This window comes from Bos indicus x Bos taurus, chromosome 27 (genome assembly GCF_003369695.1).
Source record: "Bos indicus x Bos taurus breed Angus x Brahman F1 hybrid chromosome 27, Bos_hybrid_MaternalHap_v2.0, whole genome shotgun sequence".
In the NCBI taxonomy this organism is placed as follows: domain Eukaryota; kingdom Metazoa; phylum Chordata; class Mammalia; order Artiodactyla; family Bovidae; genus Bos; species Bos indicus x Bos taurus.
In genome coordinates this window covers 37113236-37130699 of record NC_040102.1, presented here as the reverse complement: position 1 = coordinate 37130699, position 17464 = coordinate 37113236, and the positions used below count along the sequence as shown (strand labels likewise).

General features: G+C 43.0%; 1 protein-coding gene across 4 annotated transcripts in view; it reads right to left on the bottom strand.

Moving 5' to 3' along the window:
- Positions 1-17464, bottom strand: part of HOOK3 (hook microtubule tethering protein 3) — an 88254-nt gene that overhangs the window by 15737 nt on the left and 55053 nt on the right. For 3 of the 4 annotated variants that reach the window (XM_027529887.1, XM_027529885.1, XM_027529889.1), the window contains 6 exons: positions 13682-13751; positions 11593-11733; positions 6635-6722; positions 4330-4335; positions 2376-2410; positions 285-367 (listed from right to left, as the gene is read on the bottom strand). In XM_027529887.1, coding sequence (XP_027385688.1) covers positions 285-367; positions 2376-2410; positions 4330-4335; positions 6635-6722; positions 11593-11733; positions 13682-13751 — 423 coding nt within the window. The remainder of the gene's footprint in view (positions 1-284; positions 368-2375; positions 2411-4329; positions 4336-6634; positions 6723-11592; positions 11734-13681; positions 13752-17464) is intronic. The other variant, XM_027529886.1, reaches the window with a different exon arrangement.

The window sequence follows — 17464 nt, the reverse complement described above, 5'->3', positions numbered from 1 at the left end:
ATAGTTAAGGAAAAATCACAATGGAATTAGAAATCTAAGCACTATTGTATAGATGACCATACACACACACACACACACACACACACACACACACACACACACACACACACACACACACACACACACACTCTTTCTGTGCTTTCTGTGAACAGGGCACATTCCTTGATTGCTAGAAAATATATAATAGGGCCTATTTCTAAAAGAACAAAATTTTACATAAACTTATTATCATGAGGGTAATGCATGGCTAACCAACTGAAAACTGATCATCAGGAAAAACTCACAGCTGTTGTTAAACCTTGGCTCAAGATCTTCGATGATGGCCCTCTTCTTCTGCAGCTCGTTATTGGCTTCATGCAGCTTCTCTCTGCAACAAAATATGTAACTGTGTCACCTACTACTGTTTTGCATTTTCTTCACTTGAAAGATGTAAGTTCTTTATTCTTAGGATACAGTAGCATATAGCACACAAATGCTATGAAACAAAGATGCAAAGACTTAACCAACATAAACATATTAATATTTTCTAAAGGACTAAAACCTAGAGACAAAAATCCCAGAGTCTGAGATAGCAGCCATTCTTTCATATAAACCTTCAGCCCGGGGGGCCAAGTTCAGCCGTGGCCCGTTTCTGTGTAGAAAGCCTTTAGGACACAGAGCCTTGGTTTACATACTGTCTACGGTTGCTCTCAAATCAGAAATCAGTGGTTGTGACATAGACTATGGTTTGTAAAACCTTGTTCCTTATAGAAAACGCTTCTGACTCCTGATCCAGAGGGTCGCAGGGTCCTACCTGGGACTGTAACTACTACTGTCAAGACTGTTGTTTGCAGCTTTGCAGCTTGTGCTGATTTGTCACGGGAACCATGGGGAACTGATACAGGCCTCCCCTTCACTAATAAGGTGTTTTTGATGAAGATTTTTACCATGTAGACGACTGAACAAAGAACAATGGTCAGACAGTAGTTTTATGAAACAACAGGCATTCTATTTTCTGCAACAAGGGGTGGGAAATGACAAAAGGACAGACTTCAGCATGAAATTCTCCCTGCAGGTCACCTCCCAGTGGCTGGGAGGTGACAGGTGCTGTTCTAGAAGTGTAAGCACCTGCCCAGGGTTAGACCTGCTACCCTGTGTCAGTGGCTCAGAGCACTCGCTTTCCCCACATTGAAGAAGAAAGCGGACAGCATGCAGAAACTGCCAGCCCGGAGAACTCTTTCCAATCCCCGCAGGACAACCACGCGAGCTCTGTGCACCCAGGGTGTTTGGTTCACCACAGCCCACCAATGGAACACTCCACCAGGCTGGCAACCCACGGCCACCCACACTCAATGTCTGTAAGGACAGAGTTCGGCCAGGGTACAACAGGGAGAAGGACTCAAGTTGATACTAGGTGTGAGAGAAATCACAAAACACGCCTAACATCGTCAACCTCCGATAAAGAGGTTGACAAACACTTCTTCATGAGAAAACAAATGTTGTATTTTAAAATGGAATCTTCTAGATTAAAAAGTCGTGTTCGGGTATGCTTGCAATGCAAGGAAGTGTTTGAAAAGCTGCTACTGTTCACAAGCTTAATGATACTTTAAAACATTTATATAAAAAGGAAGGTTCAGCTGGCCACAGGCTCCAGAGCTGGTAGAGTGCAGCCTGGGGGCCAAATTCAGCCTGTGGCCGCTTTCAGGGTAGAAAGTTTTGGGGACACAGTCAGAGCACTGGTTTAGATACTATCCACGGCTGCCTTTGAGCCACAGCTCAGCGGCTGTGGCACAGACCATGATCCGCAGAACCTGAAGCAACTGCTCTCTGTTCTTACAGGAAACACCTTCTGCCTCCTGGTCCGGAGGGTCACACAGTCCTACCTGGGACCATAAACACTACTGTGAAGACAGAAAACTCTGGAAGCTCACGTGAGAACACAGTTCTAATGCAGCAGTTGGTTGATTCAAGGACCTTGGGTGCAGATGACCCTTTAGACCAGGAGACCCCCAACCCCGGGGCCACAGGCTGGCAGCAGTCCGTGGCCAGTTAGGAACCAGGTGGCACAGCAGGAGGCGGGCAGCCAGTGAGGCGGTTTCGTCTGTATTTACGGCCGCTCCCTGCGGGTCACATCCACACCCGAGCCCCGCCTCCCGTCAGATCAGCAGGGGCGTTAATAAATGCCATGTGCTGGAATCATCCCGAAGCCATCTCCCCGCTCCCTGTCCGTGGAAAAACCGTCTTCCATGAAAACCAGTCACTATTAACGTGTCTCATGATCGTCTCCACCTTGAGGGCCACTCGGGCCCCTGCCTAGATGCTCTGTAACCACCAACACAAAACACTTCTGCTTCTCTGGACAACCCGACAACGGCTGCAACAGCTTTTATACTCACAGATGCTCTTCAAGCTTCTTCTTTAGAAGAACTGACTGAAAATGGAAAATAGAAAATAGTTTATTACTTGACATTTTAACGAATACATTAATTACTTAAAAAAAAAAAATGACGAGTACTTGTTCAGGGTGGCAAGTAACTCTGAGCAAGCCCTCAGTAAGTCCTCTGGTCAAAGTTTGAAAATACATGATGTACCCAAGTTTGTTTCTCTCTCATAAGGGAGACAACAGCTCATAAGTGATAGCAATCAGTATAAATTCTGCCTATCTAAATTCTCTATAGCCAGGGAAATGAATAAAAAAGTCCTTCAGGTACAGACCTAATATTCTTGGACACAACAGGCAGGTAAAGTCTAATAATAGCAAGAGACTTTCCCTAAGACTTTTTGGGATTCCCTGGTGGCTCAGACGGTACAGAATCTGCCTGCAAAGCAGGAGACGCAGGTTTGATCCCTGGGTTGGGAAGATCTCCTGGAGGAGGAAACGGCAATGCACTCCAGTATTCTTGCCTGGGAAATCCCACGGAAAGAGGATCCTGGTAGGCTATGGTCCATGGGGTCACAGAGTCAGAACCAACTGAGTGACAAACACATACGCAAGATACTTTTTATCCACGCTATTGTTTTCCGTGAGTCATGGGACCAACTCATGCAAACACTGAGTGACTCAATCCGAGATTCCTGATATGCGCGGGCTGCAAATAACTTACATGATGGAACGCGCAAATGAAGGAAAAGTCAGCCACAGCGTTTAACATGCTGTGGAATGTAGCTTTGACTGGGTATTAAAAAAAAGTCTCCTGAGATGCAGGAGATCAGAACGTACGCAAAATAAGCAAAGAATAATGGCATTCCATACAGGACCGCCAGGTTTCATGATCAAACTCAGCACTAGCGGGGTACATATTATGAATGAATTTTATGAAGTAGTCCATGTTGAGATACATGGTTACATAATTAATTTGGTTGAATTCAAATAATACAGACTTAGAAAACAGACTGTCCAGTCAGTGCAGAGCCACATGGGGGGACACACCCCTCACACCGGGCGCTTCCAGTTTCAGCCCCCTGACTCAATGATTGCTGTAATCGCTTACTCCGGCCCATTCTGAGCCAGCCCTGCAATATTCAGACACCCTGCTCTGCTGAGTGTGTCAACTGCAGCCAGGTGAATGGGCCACAGTGTTCACCACTGCATCTCCCAGGCAGAGAGAAAGACAACAATCCTGCTGGCTTTTGATTACTGCTGTCCCTTCTCCAGTGCAGAGGGTGAAATGAACACATTTTAAAAAAACATCTTAGCTTTCATTTTGCACTCATGTTTTGATTAGGCTCTAAGCAAAATTCATTGTCAATGTTTATTCTGAGACAGTATGCAGGAAGTAAGATGATGATTTAATCTCTCAAAAGAGAGCGGTTACCTGGCTGGGCACGGCCCTGAAGCTTGTCACGGGTGCTGACTTGTGTTAACCTCACCACAGTGGGTGCCATCAACCCCTCTGGGGGCTGAGGGATGCCCGGGCGTCTCCAGGGGCAGAGCCCGCACTAGAGCCCAGGCCTGCAGAGCCCAGCGTCTACGCACGGCCTTCATGCCCCCGCCTCCTGGGCCACATGCCTCCCCAGCTGAAGACCGGTACTCTCATAAAGTGTGGCAGGAGGGGGTCAGACCGTGGCAGCAAGCTCGCATCACAACACTTTATAAAGCAAACCAGTTATGACACTGGGTAGGAGCGCGGTGGGGAGAGAAAGGAGCCGAGTTCCTGTCAGTCTGACTTATTAGGTTTTTGATATCCTTTAAATATCTTAATTGTAAAGGACATAAACCTATATTGGTTATCTTCATTTTGCATAGAAGCCCCGTAATTTAAAATTTCAACAACATCAACTATGATGGCAGATAATGCATAAACCAAAACACTGCTCAATATATAGAAATGAATAGGAAGCCATACTTACAATAGCCTTGAGCAGAGACCATGCCAAGAGACAGAGAGGACACATTAGTATGAAGCATACACAGCAGCCAACAGAAGGAACGATTTAGTAATTCATGAACAGAAGTAAAAGATATGCATTTTGTTCAAAAAATGTACATTTTTCTTTCTTCTACGATCTCATCCTGTCTTGTTCTCTGGAGTTTTATACACTGTGGCTAGCTCAAATTATCCATATGCCTGGATAGAACCAATGCTTTTCTGCTTCCACGCTAAAAATAAATGACATAAAAATAATAATAAAAATGTGCAAACCATGCTACTCTGCCTTAGGTCATAGGACTGTGCTTTTGATAACAGAAATAAGCGGAAAATGTGTTTCTTCAGAGAGGACACATCTCACTTGGCAGGGGTTCTGTGCATGGCATGTTTGTTGAGGCAACACTGCAGGTTGAGTGGGAGACAGAAGACAAAGCATCAAACATCTGCTGGGCAAGAACTGCATGGCGGGGGCCCACGTGTTCCTCCACATCGTGAGAGTGAGGAAAGCTTCTATCTGAATCTTTATAGAGGAGAGCGCTCTGAGAGGAATTTCAGGAATTTACAGCAAAACATCTCATTAGCATCTGAACAGTCAAATAAACTAATTAACGCTAACAGTACTTTTAGGGTTGGCAACTCATTTCTGAAATATCGTCTCTTGAAGTAGTGACATGCAACGTATTTAATTAGATTTCATTCCCACAGCGGTATCTAATCAGGCCATGTAAAATTATTTTTTGTAGAATAAATCTCTTTCTGTATGTTTTAATATTAGAGAAACAAGTATAGTGGTTATTGCCCTGAGGCTGAGCAGATACTGATGTTTTGCCATGTTTACCTCCTATGACCCACACATTCTTCTCCTCTCTGCAGATCAACAGGAAGTCTCCTCAGTTTCCAAGACCAAAACCAAGATTACATTGACCTCAGTTTAAGGGACCTAGTGGTGCCACTGAACTAAGAGACGTCACTTCGGCTCACCTCTAAGACCCCCTTGGTGAGGTTTACTAGTATTTTCACACCCGAATGGTGGCTCTGCTTGGCATTTAGTGTTCTGGATAAAAGTAAATTAGTTCCATTTTAATAACGGAATGAGGTAGTTTAAATGCTGGTGAGAATCTGGGTAACTGGGAATCCACGTGGGGAGCTAAGAAGAACAACAAATTAGAGGATAAGCTGCAACCTGTGACCTCAGAGAGCACGTGGCCAGCATAACCCAGACGGTGCTTAAGAAACCCAAGAAATCAGGTCACGGATGAGCTTTCGGATCTCACACCCTGAGGCCTTGAGCAATAATACTGTTTTGTCTTCACACCCTCTTACATTACTAAGGCTGGATGGAACTGGATGGGTCTACAGCTTTGACGCGGAGCGCCCAGAATGACTCCAACGAGAACAACCAAACAGGTTTATACTCAAAAGCCAGATTACGCTGGTAATGAGAAAAAAATCACCAATTGATGGAAGCAAAGATTGGTCATGAACATTGTTTTTATCCCCTCTTCACATCACTTTTGAGGACTCTGCAAGTGTAGCTCTATTGTACACAGCTCATTAAATGTACAGGACTTGTAAAACTTGACTGCTGCACGCCTTCATCAGACTGACTGCTACGTGCCGCGTGAGCACCTTGATGGGCAGGGAGCAGAAGGAGGTGGAGGAGGAGCTGTTTCTGCCTCCACATCCGTGCTGTATCCTAGGCGAGCACCCACCGAACAGGCAGGGCTGTGACACACGGGCAGAGGGAAAAAAGGTCAGCGAGCTTCTATCTGAGCGCGCGCGTGCGTGTGTGCGTGCGTGCGTGTGTGTGTGTGTGTGTGTGGGCAAGGGCAGAAAGAGGGACTCATAAACCTGGAGAGGGTAGGATTCTAGGAAGGGCATCATTTTCATAAAACCAAATTTCCATCGAACAGTGCTACCTGAGCATGCTGAGATCGTGTCAGCACTTTTTTTTTTTGACCAGAAGGAAAATCAATACTCTGAAAACTGAGTTGAGCATCCATGGAACACAAAAGCCCAATACCTTAGCTAAAAACTACAAATGAACTTCTAATTCCCAGCAGGGTGAATCTGAGACAAAAAGCACTGTCTGGTCTTTTTATAAGCAATGTTAGTAAAAGGAAAACACTGTTTCTTTTCTATAACCAATATCATCACAATTATGTTGATAGAGACCATCAAAAAAAAAAGTTACAGCTTTTCTAAACATCATGAAACTATTGGACCATAGTTAAAAGTACATAGTATACTTTTAATATACTCATAGTATAAAAAGTAAGACTTACATCTTCTGCCTTTGAGCCTTGATCCTGTAAGGACTTTTGCAGTTCTTCCACTTGTGACTGTACTTCTAGGAGTCTTTGATTCACCAGCCTAGGAATCAAATGTACATTAATTTTCCAAGTTCTGACTGAACTTATACCTTTTCCCTTAGGTTTTCACATAATGAGCAAAACAAATTCTCATATTACAGTTGGAGCAATTCACTTTTCTCATTATTTCTGTATAGCTTGAAGTTTTGACGATGACATCCATTGCAGTGTTTGACAGACACATTGTGCTGAGCTGGTGTACTTGTGCACGTATATTCGTCTGAAATTCACTTCAATATACACTTATTCAAGTGAGTGCTCAGTGCACTGCTAAAAGGTCCTCGTGGGCTGTCGCTGGCGGTCCAGTGGTTAGTATTCAGCACTTTCACTCCCAGGGACCCAGCTTCAGTCCCTGGTCAGGGAACTAAGGTCGGGCAAGTCTCTGGGTGCAGCCAAAAACAAAAAAACTGCACTTGGGGAGGCAATATGTAAACAAATAAAATTCAAGATAAATACTTCAACACAGCACACAGAAGTATACAGAGGAGTGAGAACTGCTCAAGGAAGCGAGGACCGCACCTAATAGTGTGGAGGGGTCAGGCCTCACCTGAACCGAGACCAGAACAATAAATAAAAGGCTTGTGTGGTTAACGGTGGAAAGGGGATTCGAGACCGAGAATTCAGCACGTCCACAGTGCACAGAAAGGGAGCAGGCACAATGAGGTCAGGAATTATATGGCTGAATTCTACGTTATGACGACATTATGAGGGGAAGGCAGGCTGCAGATGAAACCAGAGGAGAGGCTGGGCCACCTTGTGTGAAATTCAAGTGTGTTTTCATTTATCCTGGGCTCAGTCGCTCAGCAGTGTCCGACTCTTTGTGATCCCATGCACTGTAGCCCGCCAGGCTCCTCTGTCCATGGGATTTCCCAAGCAAGAATAATGGACTAGGCTGCCATTTCCTGTAACTGCACCTAAAATTTGGTTGCAAGGGAAAAGAGCCCAGCCAGCATTTAAAAATGCTGACTCTGGAGCTCTGTCTCCACAAATTCTCTATAGATCATTAGGCTGCAACGGTCGGGGGACTAGTGGGTCTTGGGTGATGCTGAAGGAGCCGAGAGTATTTCAGAAAGATCACGGTGCCGTGCAAGTCGAAGAGATCATTTTGGAAGGCGGAGAGCAGCAGGAAAGTAGGAAGCCCGGGCGGAGGCCACCGCAGTGATGACTACGCTTCCCTGAAACAGACGGGGTCAGAGGAGGAGAGGCACAGAAGACATAAACGAACAGAAGGAGCAAAAACCCACCGAGGATTGTACTCTCAGCAACCAAGAGCCACTTACCACGAAAGGGAACGCAGGAGGAACAGGCTGAGCCACAGCACAAAGAAACTTGCTTGCTATTTGTTGAAAACTGAGTGATGGAAATGCCTGTTACAACGGCTGGACCCTTGCAACTGGTGCCCAGCAGGAGGGCACAGCGGACCCTGGGGCCGTCTGGCGACGACTGGGGCCGTGAGCATGAACGACAGTGGCTGCAGAAAGTGCGGCCTGGCGCACAAGAGACCAGGAAGGCCCCCAGCAGATCACCAAGCAGAGGGCGGAAGGGACGGCTCACCCTGGAGAGGAACGAGGGACTCAGAAGGAACGAGCCAGGGCTGCTCCTGAAGCTGAGAAGAACTGAGGAAGGGGAAGTGATCAACCATGAACATGGTAAAGAGGGGAGGAAGAGAAGTCCAGGATGCTCCCATGGGGCTGGCAGGTCTAGTAAAAAACACTTTAGGAAAAGTCAGATGCCCCCCAGTTAAGGACAAAACAGGGCAATGACTAGAATCCAAACAGCCAAGAATTTCGGCATGAAATTTTTTTTACTCAACAAGAAATTCTTCTTAGAAACCTCCAGGTGCTATAATTTAGTAAGAATCACAGTAAAGATATAATAAACCTATAATAATAATTGGTATTTTTTCACATGAAGGAATCTGCTTTTCCACTCAGTGAAAGAATTATATGAAAATTCATATTCAATATGGGAACAGAGGTACATAAGTACATAACTGACTGTAACTTTGTTTAATTTTCTCAGGAAGCAATAGGGAAAATATATCAAACTCTAAGACTATTTCAACTTTCCATCCTAGCGATTTTTGAAATTTATTTCGTCAACAAATACTATTACTAGGTGGAGGCCATTGTAAATGTCATAACACATAGTCTAAAATACTAGTTAAAGTACAGCTCAAGCATGTACACACGTGTATGAAGCTATAAAATGTGTGTAAATATGTATGAGAAAGTTCACCGACAAAAGAAGTGAGGATTGTAATGCCGACCTCGAGGGTCAGAGATTCCGACGTGGCTCTACTCTGGATCCTTCGTGCCTCTCCTAATACTGCTGGAGGGTCAGCAGGTATCACGGATTTTAACAAATGCCAACTTACTGGCAAAACTAACTGGAGAGGACTTTGGAGGCTGAGCTCTCCTTCTAAGGTGAGGAATGGCGTGAGCAAATTGGATTCACGGTCACACAGCCACAAGGCCCAGTGGGACTGAAACTCTGCTTGCGTGGCTCTAGTCCAGTGCTGGCAACTGGCAGGTTAAGGCAGAGACCAGGTAACGTGAGTACTTATTAAACTCAGCAAGACAACACACGACAATTCACCTAAGAGGAAAAGCATCCAGTGAGGGGGACGACGGGAAGGAGAATGTTTCACAAATATGGCAGAAGACACACTGGTGGACTAGAGGCTTTGCAGTCAGGTAGCCTGGGTCTCAGTCCGAATTCCTCCATCTGCAAAACTTTAGTAAAGTAAGACCACATGTTTAAAACACTCAGCACAGTGTTTGGAACAAACAGTGGCTTAATAAACGCTAGCTGCTATTATTATTACTGTGGCAGGTCATAAAACCCACAGATGGCTATGACCCACAGGTAAGTTACTCGTGTTGCAATCTGATAAACCAACACAGCTGTAAGTAAGAGGCACTTGGAGGTAACCAGTCATCTGGACGTGCAAGTGCTACAGTACGAACGTCAAGTAGTCGTTCTGTTTTTAAGGAGAAAAGCTGTAGTAAGGCCTGTGAAAGACATGGCAAGTGTGATAGAAGATGTAGCAGGTGTTGATTCCTGACAAGAAATCAGTGTCGGGAGCAGGCTCTCCTGCTGCTGCTGTTGCTGCTGCTAAGTTACTCAGTCGTGTCTGACTCTGTGCGACCCCAGAGATAGCAGCCCACCAGGCTCCTCCGTCCATGGGATTTTCCAGGCAAGAGTACTGGAGTGGGGTGCCATCGCCTTCTCCAAGGCTCTCCTGACTAAGATACTAAGATACAGTGGAGGCCGAGGATGGATGGGTCAATCAAGGTGCTCTCACCTGGGCTCTGCGTGATTGCCACCTATTTTCCACTGTTCTCATTCCTCTCCCTTCTCTTTTCCCACTTTTTCTAAGTATTTTTTAAATAAAGTACTCATTATCTCTGCTCCTAAGAGCTGATATGCAAATGTCTCCTTCTGTTTATATTCAATTACGCTCTAATAAATCACCCTATTGTATACACTGTTTGCTGATTCTCCCTCAGCAGGTTTAAAAATTAAAGTCACAGGAAGAAAGGTAGAGTATGTAAAACTGTCATAACAATTTTGACTCCCAAGACTGACTCATACCTGGAAAATGCCAAATCTATCAGGCATAATAAGCAAAGAATCTGTAATATCACATAAACTGTGAAACTATTTATAAAAATGTCAAATCCCTCAAAAAATGACAGAATATCACAGCTCTAAGACAAAGAAAAGACACCATGTGTTTGGGATCTAAGAAACGTTTCCAAAAAGGAAAAGAATCAGAAGATTGTCACAACAAAATATAAAAGTAATCCTTGCCAGAGTAAGAATTGCTTTTAAAAGTAGTTGGAATGACTGCCTACTGCAATACTCTGAAAACTTACAACTTACAAGCAGGAAAGTGATGTGCTTATTAGATTTGCAGACTCTAAATTCTCAAAATAATTGAATTATTCATAAGATGGATGATTTCAAACAGATTAAAAAAAGAAAGCTCTATCAATTCGTTATGAGGGTTCCCACTATTTTCCTTACACCAACTGATTCTTTGAAACATCAGCTTGTCTAAACAAGGCAAACTTATTAATCTGATCATGACGACGAAGTAAAAGTGTCTCCAAAGACTGTCAATTAATGGTGACATTATTTTATCCTCTAGGTTTTTTTTTAAAAGATTTTATTTATTTTTAATGAATTAATTTTGCTTTTGGCTGCGCTGGGTCTTCGTTGCTGCATGGGGGCTTTCTCTAGCTGTGGTGAGTGCGGGCTAATCTCCAGTTGTGGTGCGTGGGGTTCTTATTGCCAAGCCTTCTCTGGCTGCTCTAGGGCGTTCAGGCTTCAGTAGCCGTTTCCCCAGGCCCTAAAGCATGGGCTCAGGAGCCACGTCCCCCGGGCCCTAGAGCACGGGCTCGGTAGGTGTGCACCCCGGGCCCTAGAGTCGGAGTTGCGTCCCCCGGGCCCTAGAGATCACGCTCAGGAACCGTGTCCCCCGGGCCCTAGAGCACAGGCTCAGGAGTTGTGGTGCACGGTCTTCATTGGTCCTCAGCACGTGGGGGCTTCCTGGACCAGGGATCGAACCCGTGTCTCCTGCACTGGCAGGCTGTTTAAGCTTCTAGTTTTAATTAGTGATTAGGAAGGGGAAACGGCAGGACTTCGGTATCATTTTGCCTGAAGAACTGAAGATGGGGCTTCTATCACAGAGACACAGCCCTTTTGGGCAAATCTGCCTGTAAGTGGAAAAAGTACTTGTGAAATGAGATGGAGGAGAACACTCTCATTTGCCCCTGCAGCTCAGATCATTTGCCCCTGCAGCCCCTGCAGCAGTGTTTGAAGGGATCAGATCACGGTGACTGGAGTGGCCGCCGCGCCCTCACCTGTTTTCTGTCTCCAGCTCATTCTTGCGGAGGTTGGCGTCATCCAGAAGGCTCTGCAGCAAGGCGATCTTCTCATTGTCGGAACCCTCCTGGTTGATTTTCAACATCTTATTCTCATGCTGAAGACGAATGAGCTTCTCCCTGAGAGCGGAAGAAAAACAGATTAACATGGTTACCAAAATCCAGCGAGGCACCATTACAGATTTAATACGTAGAACAGAAATGAAAGAAAAAAAGAACCTGCAAGAAATTTAGCTCCTAACTGGCTGAGACAGCACATCTCAGGTCTCAAACCTTTTCTTTTTATAATAGAATTGATGGTCTGAAGATAAACAATCTCCAAGTATCATGATGTATAATGAATGAGGTTTCAAAATCCTATTTTCTTTCTGATTTAAACATTTACACATTCTGCCAAACTGCTCAAAAGAAGAGCTGTATAACCACAAGAAAAAAAAATGTTTTTGTAGTTCTCTGTGGCGATGGATACTAACTGAACTTACTCTGGTGATCATTTCACAACATATATGTATCCTTCATTCACATGTCAAATCATTATGTTGTACACCTAAAACTACTACAGAGTTATACGTCAATTATATCTCAATTAAAACACTGTATCTCTTTATTTTTAGTTTATGAGGTTTCTAACTTTTCCACACCCTTAACATTAGTGAAAATTATCACTTTTAATAGATTTTTGCAAACTGGAAAAGAAAATCTCACTATGTGTCAAGAATACTGACCTATGTCAATACTGGTCTATTAACGTGTTGAGAAGTTTCACCCCTTGCACTGTTTCACCTTGGTAGCTCTTGTAGACACAGAGCATATTTTAATTTTACTGAGTAATACTCAGTAGAAGCCATTTTGTTGATTCTTCATCATTGTTCTTTTCTCTCAGTTTAAAAATTCAACTTCATTACCTAAAAGCGTCCTTAAAATTTGTCTTTTTGGACATAACCATTTATTTATAGGGGCTTCCCAGGTCGTGCCAGTGGTAAAGAGCCTGCCTGCCAATGCAGGAGACGTAAGAGACGCAGGTTTCATCCCTGGGCTGGGAAGATCTCCTGGAGAAGGAAATGGCAACCCACTGCAGAATCCTTGCCTAGAGAGTCCCATGGTCAGAGGAGCCTGGTGGGCTACAGTCCATAGGGTTGCAGAATCGGACATGACTGAAGCGACTTAGGATGCAGCATGCATTTATTTATAAATATTCATAAAATAAGTATTTATTTGTGAAACAAATTTTATTGGTCCAATAATAAAGTACCATATCAGATGGCAAAAAAGTAAAAGGTATTTAAGATGCTTCCAAAATTGGTGTTGCGTTACACACCTTCTGTACTTAAACAAATGCTAACAATAATAAATACTGTCTTCGTTTATTCAACAAATGTTTGAATGCCTATGGCAACTTTCACAGTTTATAACTTTTACATAACTGTTATTTTAGCTAATACCTCCAAGGATGCTATCAAGAATCAAGGCTGGTGTTAACTTAAAAAGGGGGTAAATTAGCCCAAATAAGGTAAAAGCAATATTCAGGATTAATCATTATCCTTTTGCTGGACAGCTGATGCTTTCCAATCATTTACTCATTCTCATACATAAAGCCAGGCATACACTAAAATAAACAGAATATTTAAAATACAAATGTAAGGAACTTCTGAGGGAAGAGCAATAGAGACAGGGCGATGTTTCCTCCTGACTCTGCTTCTGTCTTCCCCAGACCATTTCTTGAGCTTAGGTAATAAATCTCAGCGACTAAGTATTTTGCAGGCTGATGGCTAAGCATAACCTTTGTCTTTGGGCCAAGTGGTTTCACGGCTAAGTGTCTGCTGAGGATACCCAAGCAGAGATGTGTCTGTCTGCATGTGTGAGACCCTGTCCTCCCCAAGAGAGAAACCGAGCTTCTGTATGGCCAGCTGAGAAGGTCTCTAACGTGCTGAAATGAAGGACACAGAACCTCGAGTTCAGATTGAAAGTGTCAGTGATAAAGAGGAAGGAACTGGTCCTCTATATCACAGAGGAGTAAGTTTTCTACAACAATACTGTGAAGTGTGACTGGACTTCACCATCTCCTTACCTGATTTCCGGTGTGACGATCTCTGCTGCAAGACTGTCTGAAGACTCCTGACTTCCCAGAGGCATCAACCCTATAAACACACAAGCACTGACTCAAGGTCAAGAGAGACCACAACCACCTCGTTTAGTCCCTATATGAACCCTACTTTGAGCATTAAAGTACAAAAACTATGTCACAGTTGCCTTCCATCATCATCATCATTTTAACATTTTTAAGTGTACAGTTGAGTAATGCGAGGTCCTATGCTGACGCTAAGGCACCATTTTGTGGAAACATCACTACTGTCTATTTCCAAATGCTTTCATCACTCAATACATAAAATCTGTAACCATTAAGCAGTAACTACTCCCCACTGCTTTCTCCTTTAGCCCCACGTAACTTTAATGCCAACATCTGGCCATTCTAGATACCTCACGCCAGCATCTGTCCTTCGGTGTCTGGCTCACTTCACCTAACATGTTGCTTTCAATATTCATCTACGTTGCAGCATTTATCAAAATTTCATCTCTTTATATGGCCCAATAATATTCCATTATACATACATATCACATTTTCTTTATTCATTTATCTGTTGACGGACACATGGTTGTTCCTGCCTTTTGGCTAATGTGAATAATGCTGCTGTGAACATTGGCATACCAGGATCTAGTTGAGTCCTTGCTTTGATTCTTTTGGGTATATACTTAGGAACAGAATTTTTAGATCATATGATAACTTTAACTTTTTATTATAAAGAACCACCAAACTCTTCCACAGTGGCTGACCCAATCTTACATTCCCACCAGCAATGCAAGAGGGCTCTGATCTCTCCACATCCTCATCAACATTTCTTATCTCCATTTTCCTTCTTTTTTGATGACAGCCATCCTGATGGGTATGAAGTGGGACCTCAGTGTGGGTCTGATCTGCATTTCTCTAATGACTAACGATGTTGAACACTGTTTCATATACAAATTCTGGCCATCTGGATATCTTTGGAGAAACGTGTCTTTAAGTCCTTTGCTTGTTTGCTGCTAAGTTGTAGCAGTCCTTTATACTCTCTGGACATCAACCACTTATCAGATAAAGGATCTGCAAATATTTCCTCCCATCTTGCACGCCACCTTTTCACTCTATTGACAGTGTTCTTTGACACGGAGAAGATTTTAATTTTGATGAAGTCCAGTTTACCTGTTACTTCCTTTTGCTGCCTGTGCTTTTGGTATCAATTCCAAGGAACCCCTGCTGAATCCAACATCATGATGATTCTCTATGCTTTCTTCTTAAAGTTGTACAGTTTTAGTCCTTACATTTAGGGTTCCATTTTGACTTCCTTTTCGTATATGGTATAAGGATGGACACCTTCCTTCTTCTGGATGTGGACATCCAGCTTTCCCAGCACAATCTTCTTGAAAGACTTTCCTTTCCTGCACTAAGTTGTCTTGATGCTCCTCTTCAAAATCAGCTGACCGTCTACGGGAAGGTTTATTTCCAGGCCCTTTATATTCGGCTCCATTGGTCTATACATCTGCCCTTTCACCTATACATACTATTTGGATTACTCTAACATTTTACTAAGTTTTAAAATCAGGAAGTGTAAGTCCTCAAGCTAATTTTTTTCTTTTTAAAGATTGTTTTGGCTTTTCAGGATCCCTTGAAAGTCTATGTAAACTTTAGGCTGGGTTTTTCTATTTCTGCAAAAAATACTATCAGCATTTTGATAAGAATTGCACTGAATCTATAGATTGTTTCCGTGATGTCATCTTAACAATATTAAGTCTCCAATGAACATGGATATCTTCCCGTTTAGGTTTTGATTTTTTTCAGCAGTGTTCTGTACTTTTCAGGGTACAAGTGTCTTCCTGGTTAGATTTAGTCCCAAGTATTTTATTCTTTTTAATCCTATTGTAAATCAAATTGTTTTCTTAATTTACTTTCCATATTGTTCACTGCTAGTGTATAGAAATGTAACTCATTTTTGTTGTTTGATTTTATATCCTGTAAATTTGCTGAATTCATTTTATTTGTTCTCACAATTTTTTTTCGTGTGTATAGTTTTTAAAGGGTTTCAACATATAAGAGCATGTCATCTGCAAACAGAAATATTTTTGGTTCTTCCTTCCCAATTTAGATTTTTTTTCTTTGTCCAATTGCTCTGGCTAGAACTTCCTGTAGCATGTTAACAGAAGTATAGAAGTGGTGGTAGCAGGCGTCACTGTCTTATTCCTGATCTTAGAAGAAAAGCTTCTGGTTCTTCATCACCGAGTACACTGTTAGCTGTGGGTTTTTCATACGACCTTCCTCATGCTGCAGAAGTTTCCTTTCTAGTTTACATTATTTCTTTAATGAAAGGGTTTTGGACGTTGTCAGTTGCCTTTCCTGCATCAATTGAGAGGATGATGCGTTTTTTCCTTCATTCTATTAGTGTGGTATATACTACACTGATCTCTATGTCTCTCTTATGTGAGTTCCACGTTGCTCAATTATAGCAGTTTTACAGTAACTTTTTTTCTGTTTTTTTGACATGGACCGTTTTTAAAGTCTTTATGGAATTTATTACAATATTGTTTTTGTTTTTTACATTTGCATTTTTTGGCCCTGAGGCATGAGGGATCTGAGCTCCCCGACCAGGGATTCAATCTGCACGGCCTGTGTTAGAAGGTGAAGTCTTAACCACTGGACCACTGGGGAAGTCCCTAAAGTAACTCTTGAAATCAGGATGTGTAGGCTCTCTAGCTTTTTATTTTTTTTTGGTTATAGTGGACACTTTGTTTTTTCGTATAAATTGTATCAGTAAAATCAGCTTGTCAATTTCTACAAAAAAGCCTGCTGAGAATCTGATTGGGATTGCATTGACTCTTTAGACCAATATGAAGAGAACTGCAGTCTCTCTCCACAACTGAATGTGGAATGTGTTTACATTTATTTATAATTTATCTTAGTAATGATGCATAGTTGTCAGTGTGGAAGTCTTGCATTTCTTTGCTAAACTTATTTGCAGTTCCTTCCTTAAGATAATAACTACTGTAATTTCACTTTCTGATTATTTACTAATAGTACACAGAAACGTATTTACACACTGATCTTGGACATTGAAACCTTGCCGAACTCAGCTGTCAGATCTCCTTTCCAATCTGAATGCCCTTCATTTCTTTTTTCTTTTTCTTCCGTGACTGCACTGGTGAGAAACTCCATGTTGAATACTCGTGGCTAGACTGAACAGCCTTGCTTTGTTTCTGGTCTTAGGGGAAAAGCATTTAGTCTTTCATCACTAAGTATGAGGTCAGTTGTAGGATGTTCACAGATGACCTCTACTAGGCTGCAGAAGTTTCCTTCTATTCCTAGGTTGCTAAGAGTGTTTACCATGGCTTATTTACAAAATGGAGACAGACTCACTGACATAGAAAACAAACTTAGGGTTACAAAAGGGGAAAGTGGGTGGGTAGGGGAATAAATCAGGAGTTCAGGATTGGCAGATGCAAGCTACTGTGTATACAATAAACCATAGGACTTCCCTGGTGGTCCAGTGGTGCAGAATCCACCTGCCAACGCAGGGCACACAGGTTGGAGCCCTGGTCCAGGAAGACTGCACACGCAGCGGAGCAGCTAAGTGCGTGAGCCACCACTACCGAAGCCCACACGCAGAGAGCCCGTGCTCCCCACCAACAGAAGCCACGGCAACGAGCAGCTCGAGCACTCTAACGAAGAGCAGTCCCGGCTCACACTACTAGATAAAAGCCCACACGCAGCAACAGAGACCCAGCACAGCAAGAAAAGAAACAAACAGAGAAACAAAATTATAAA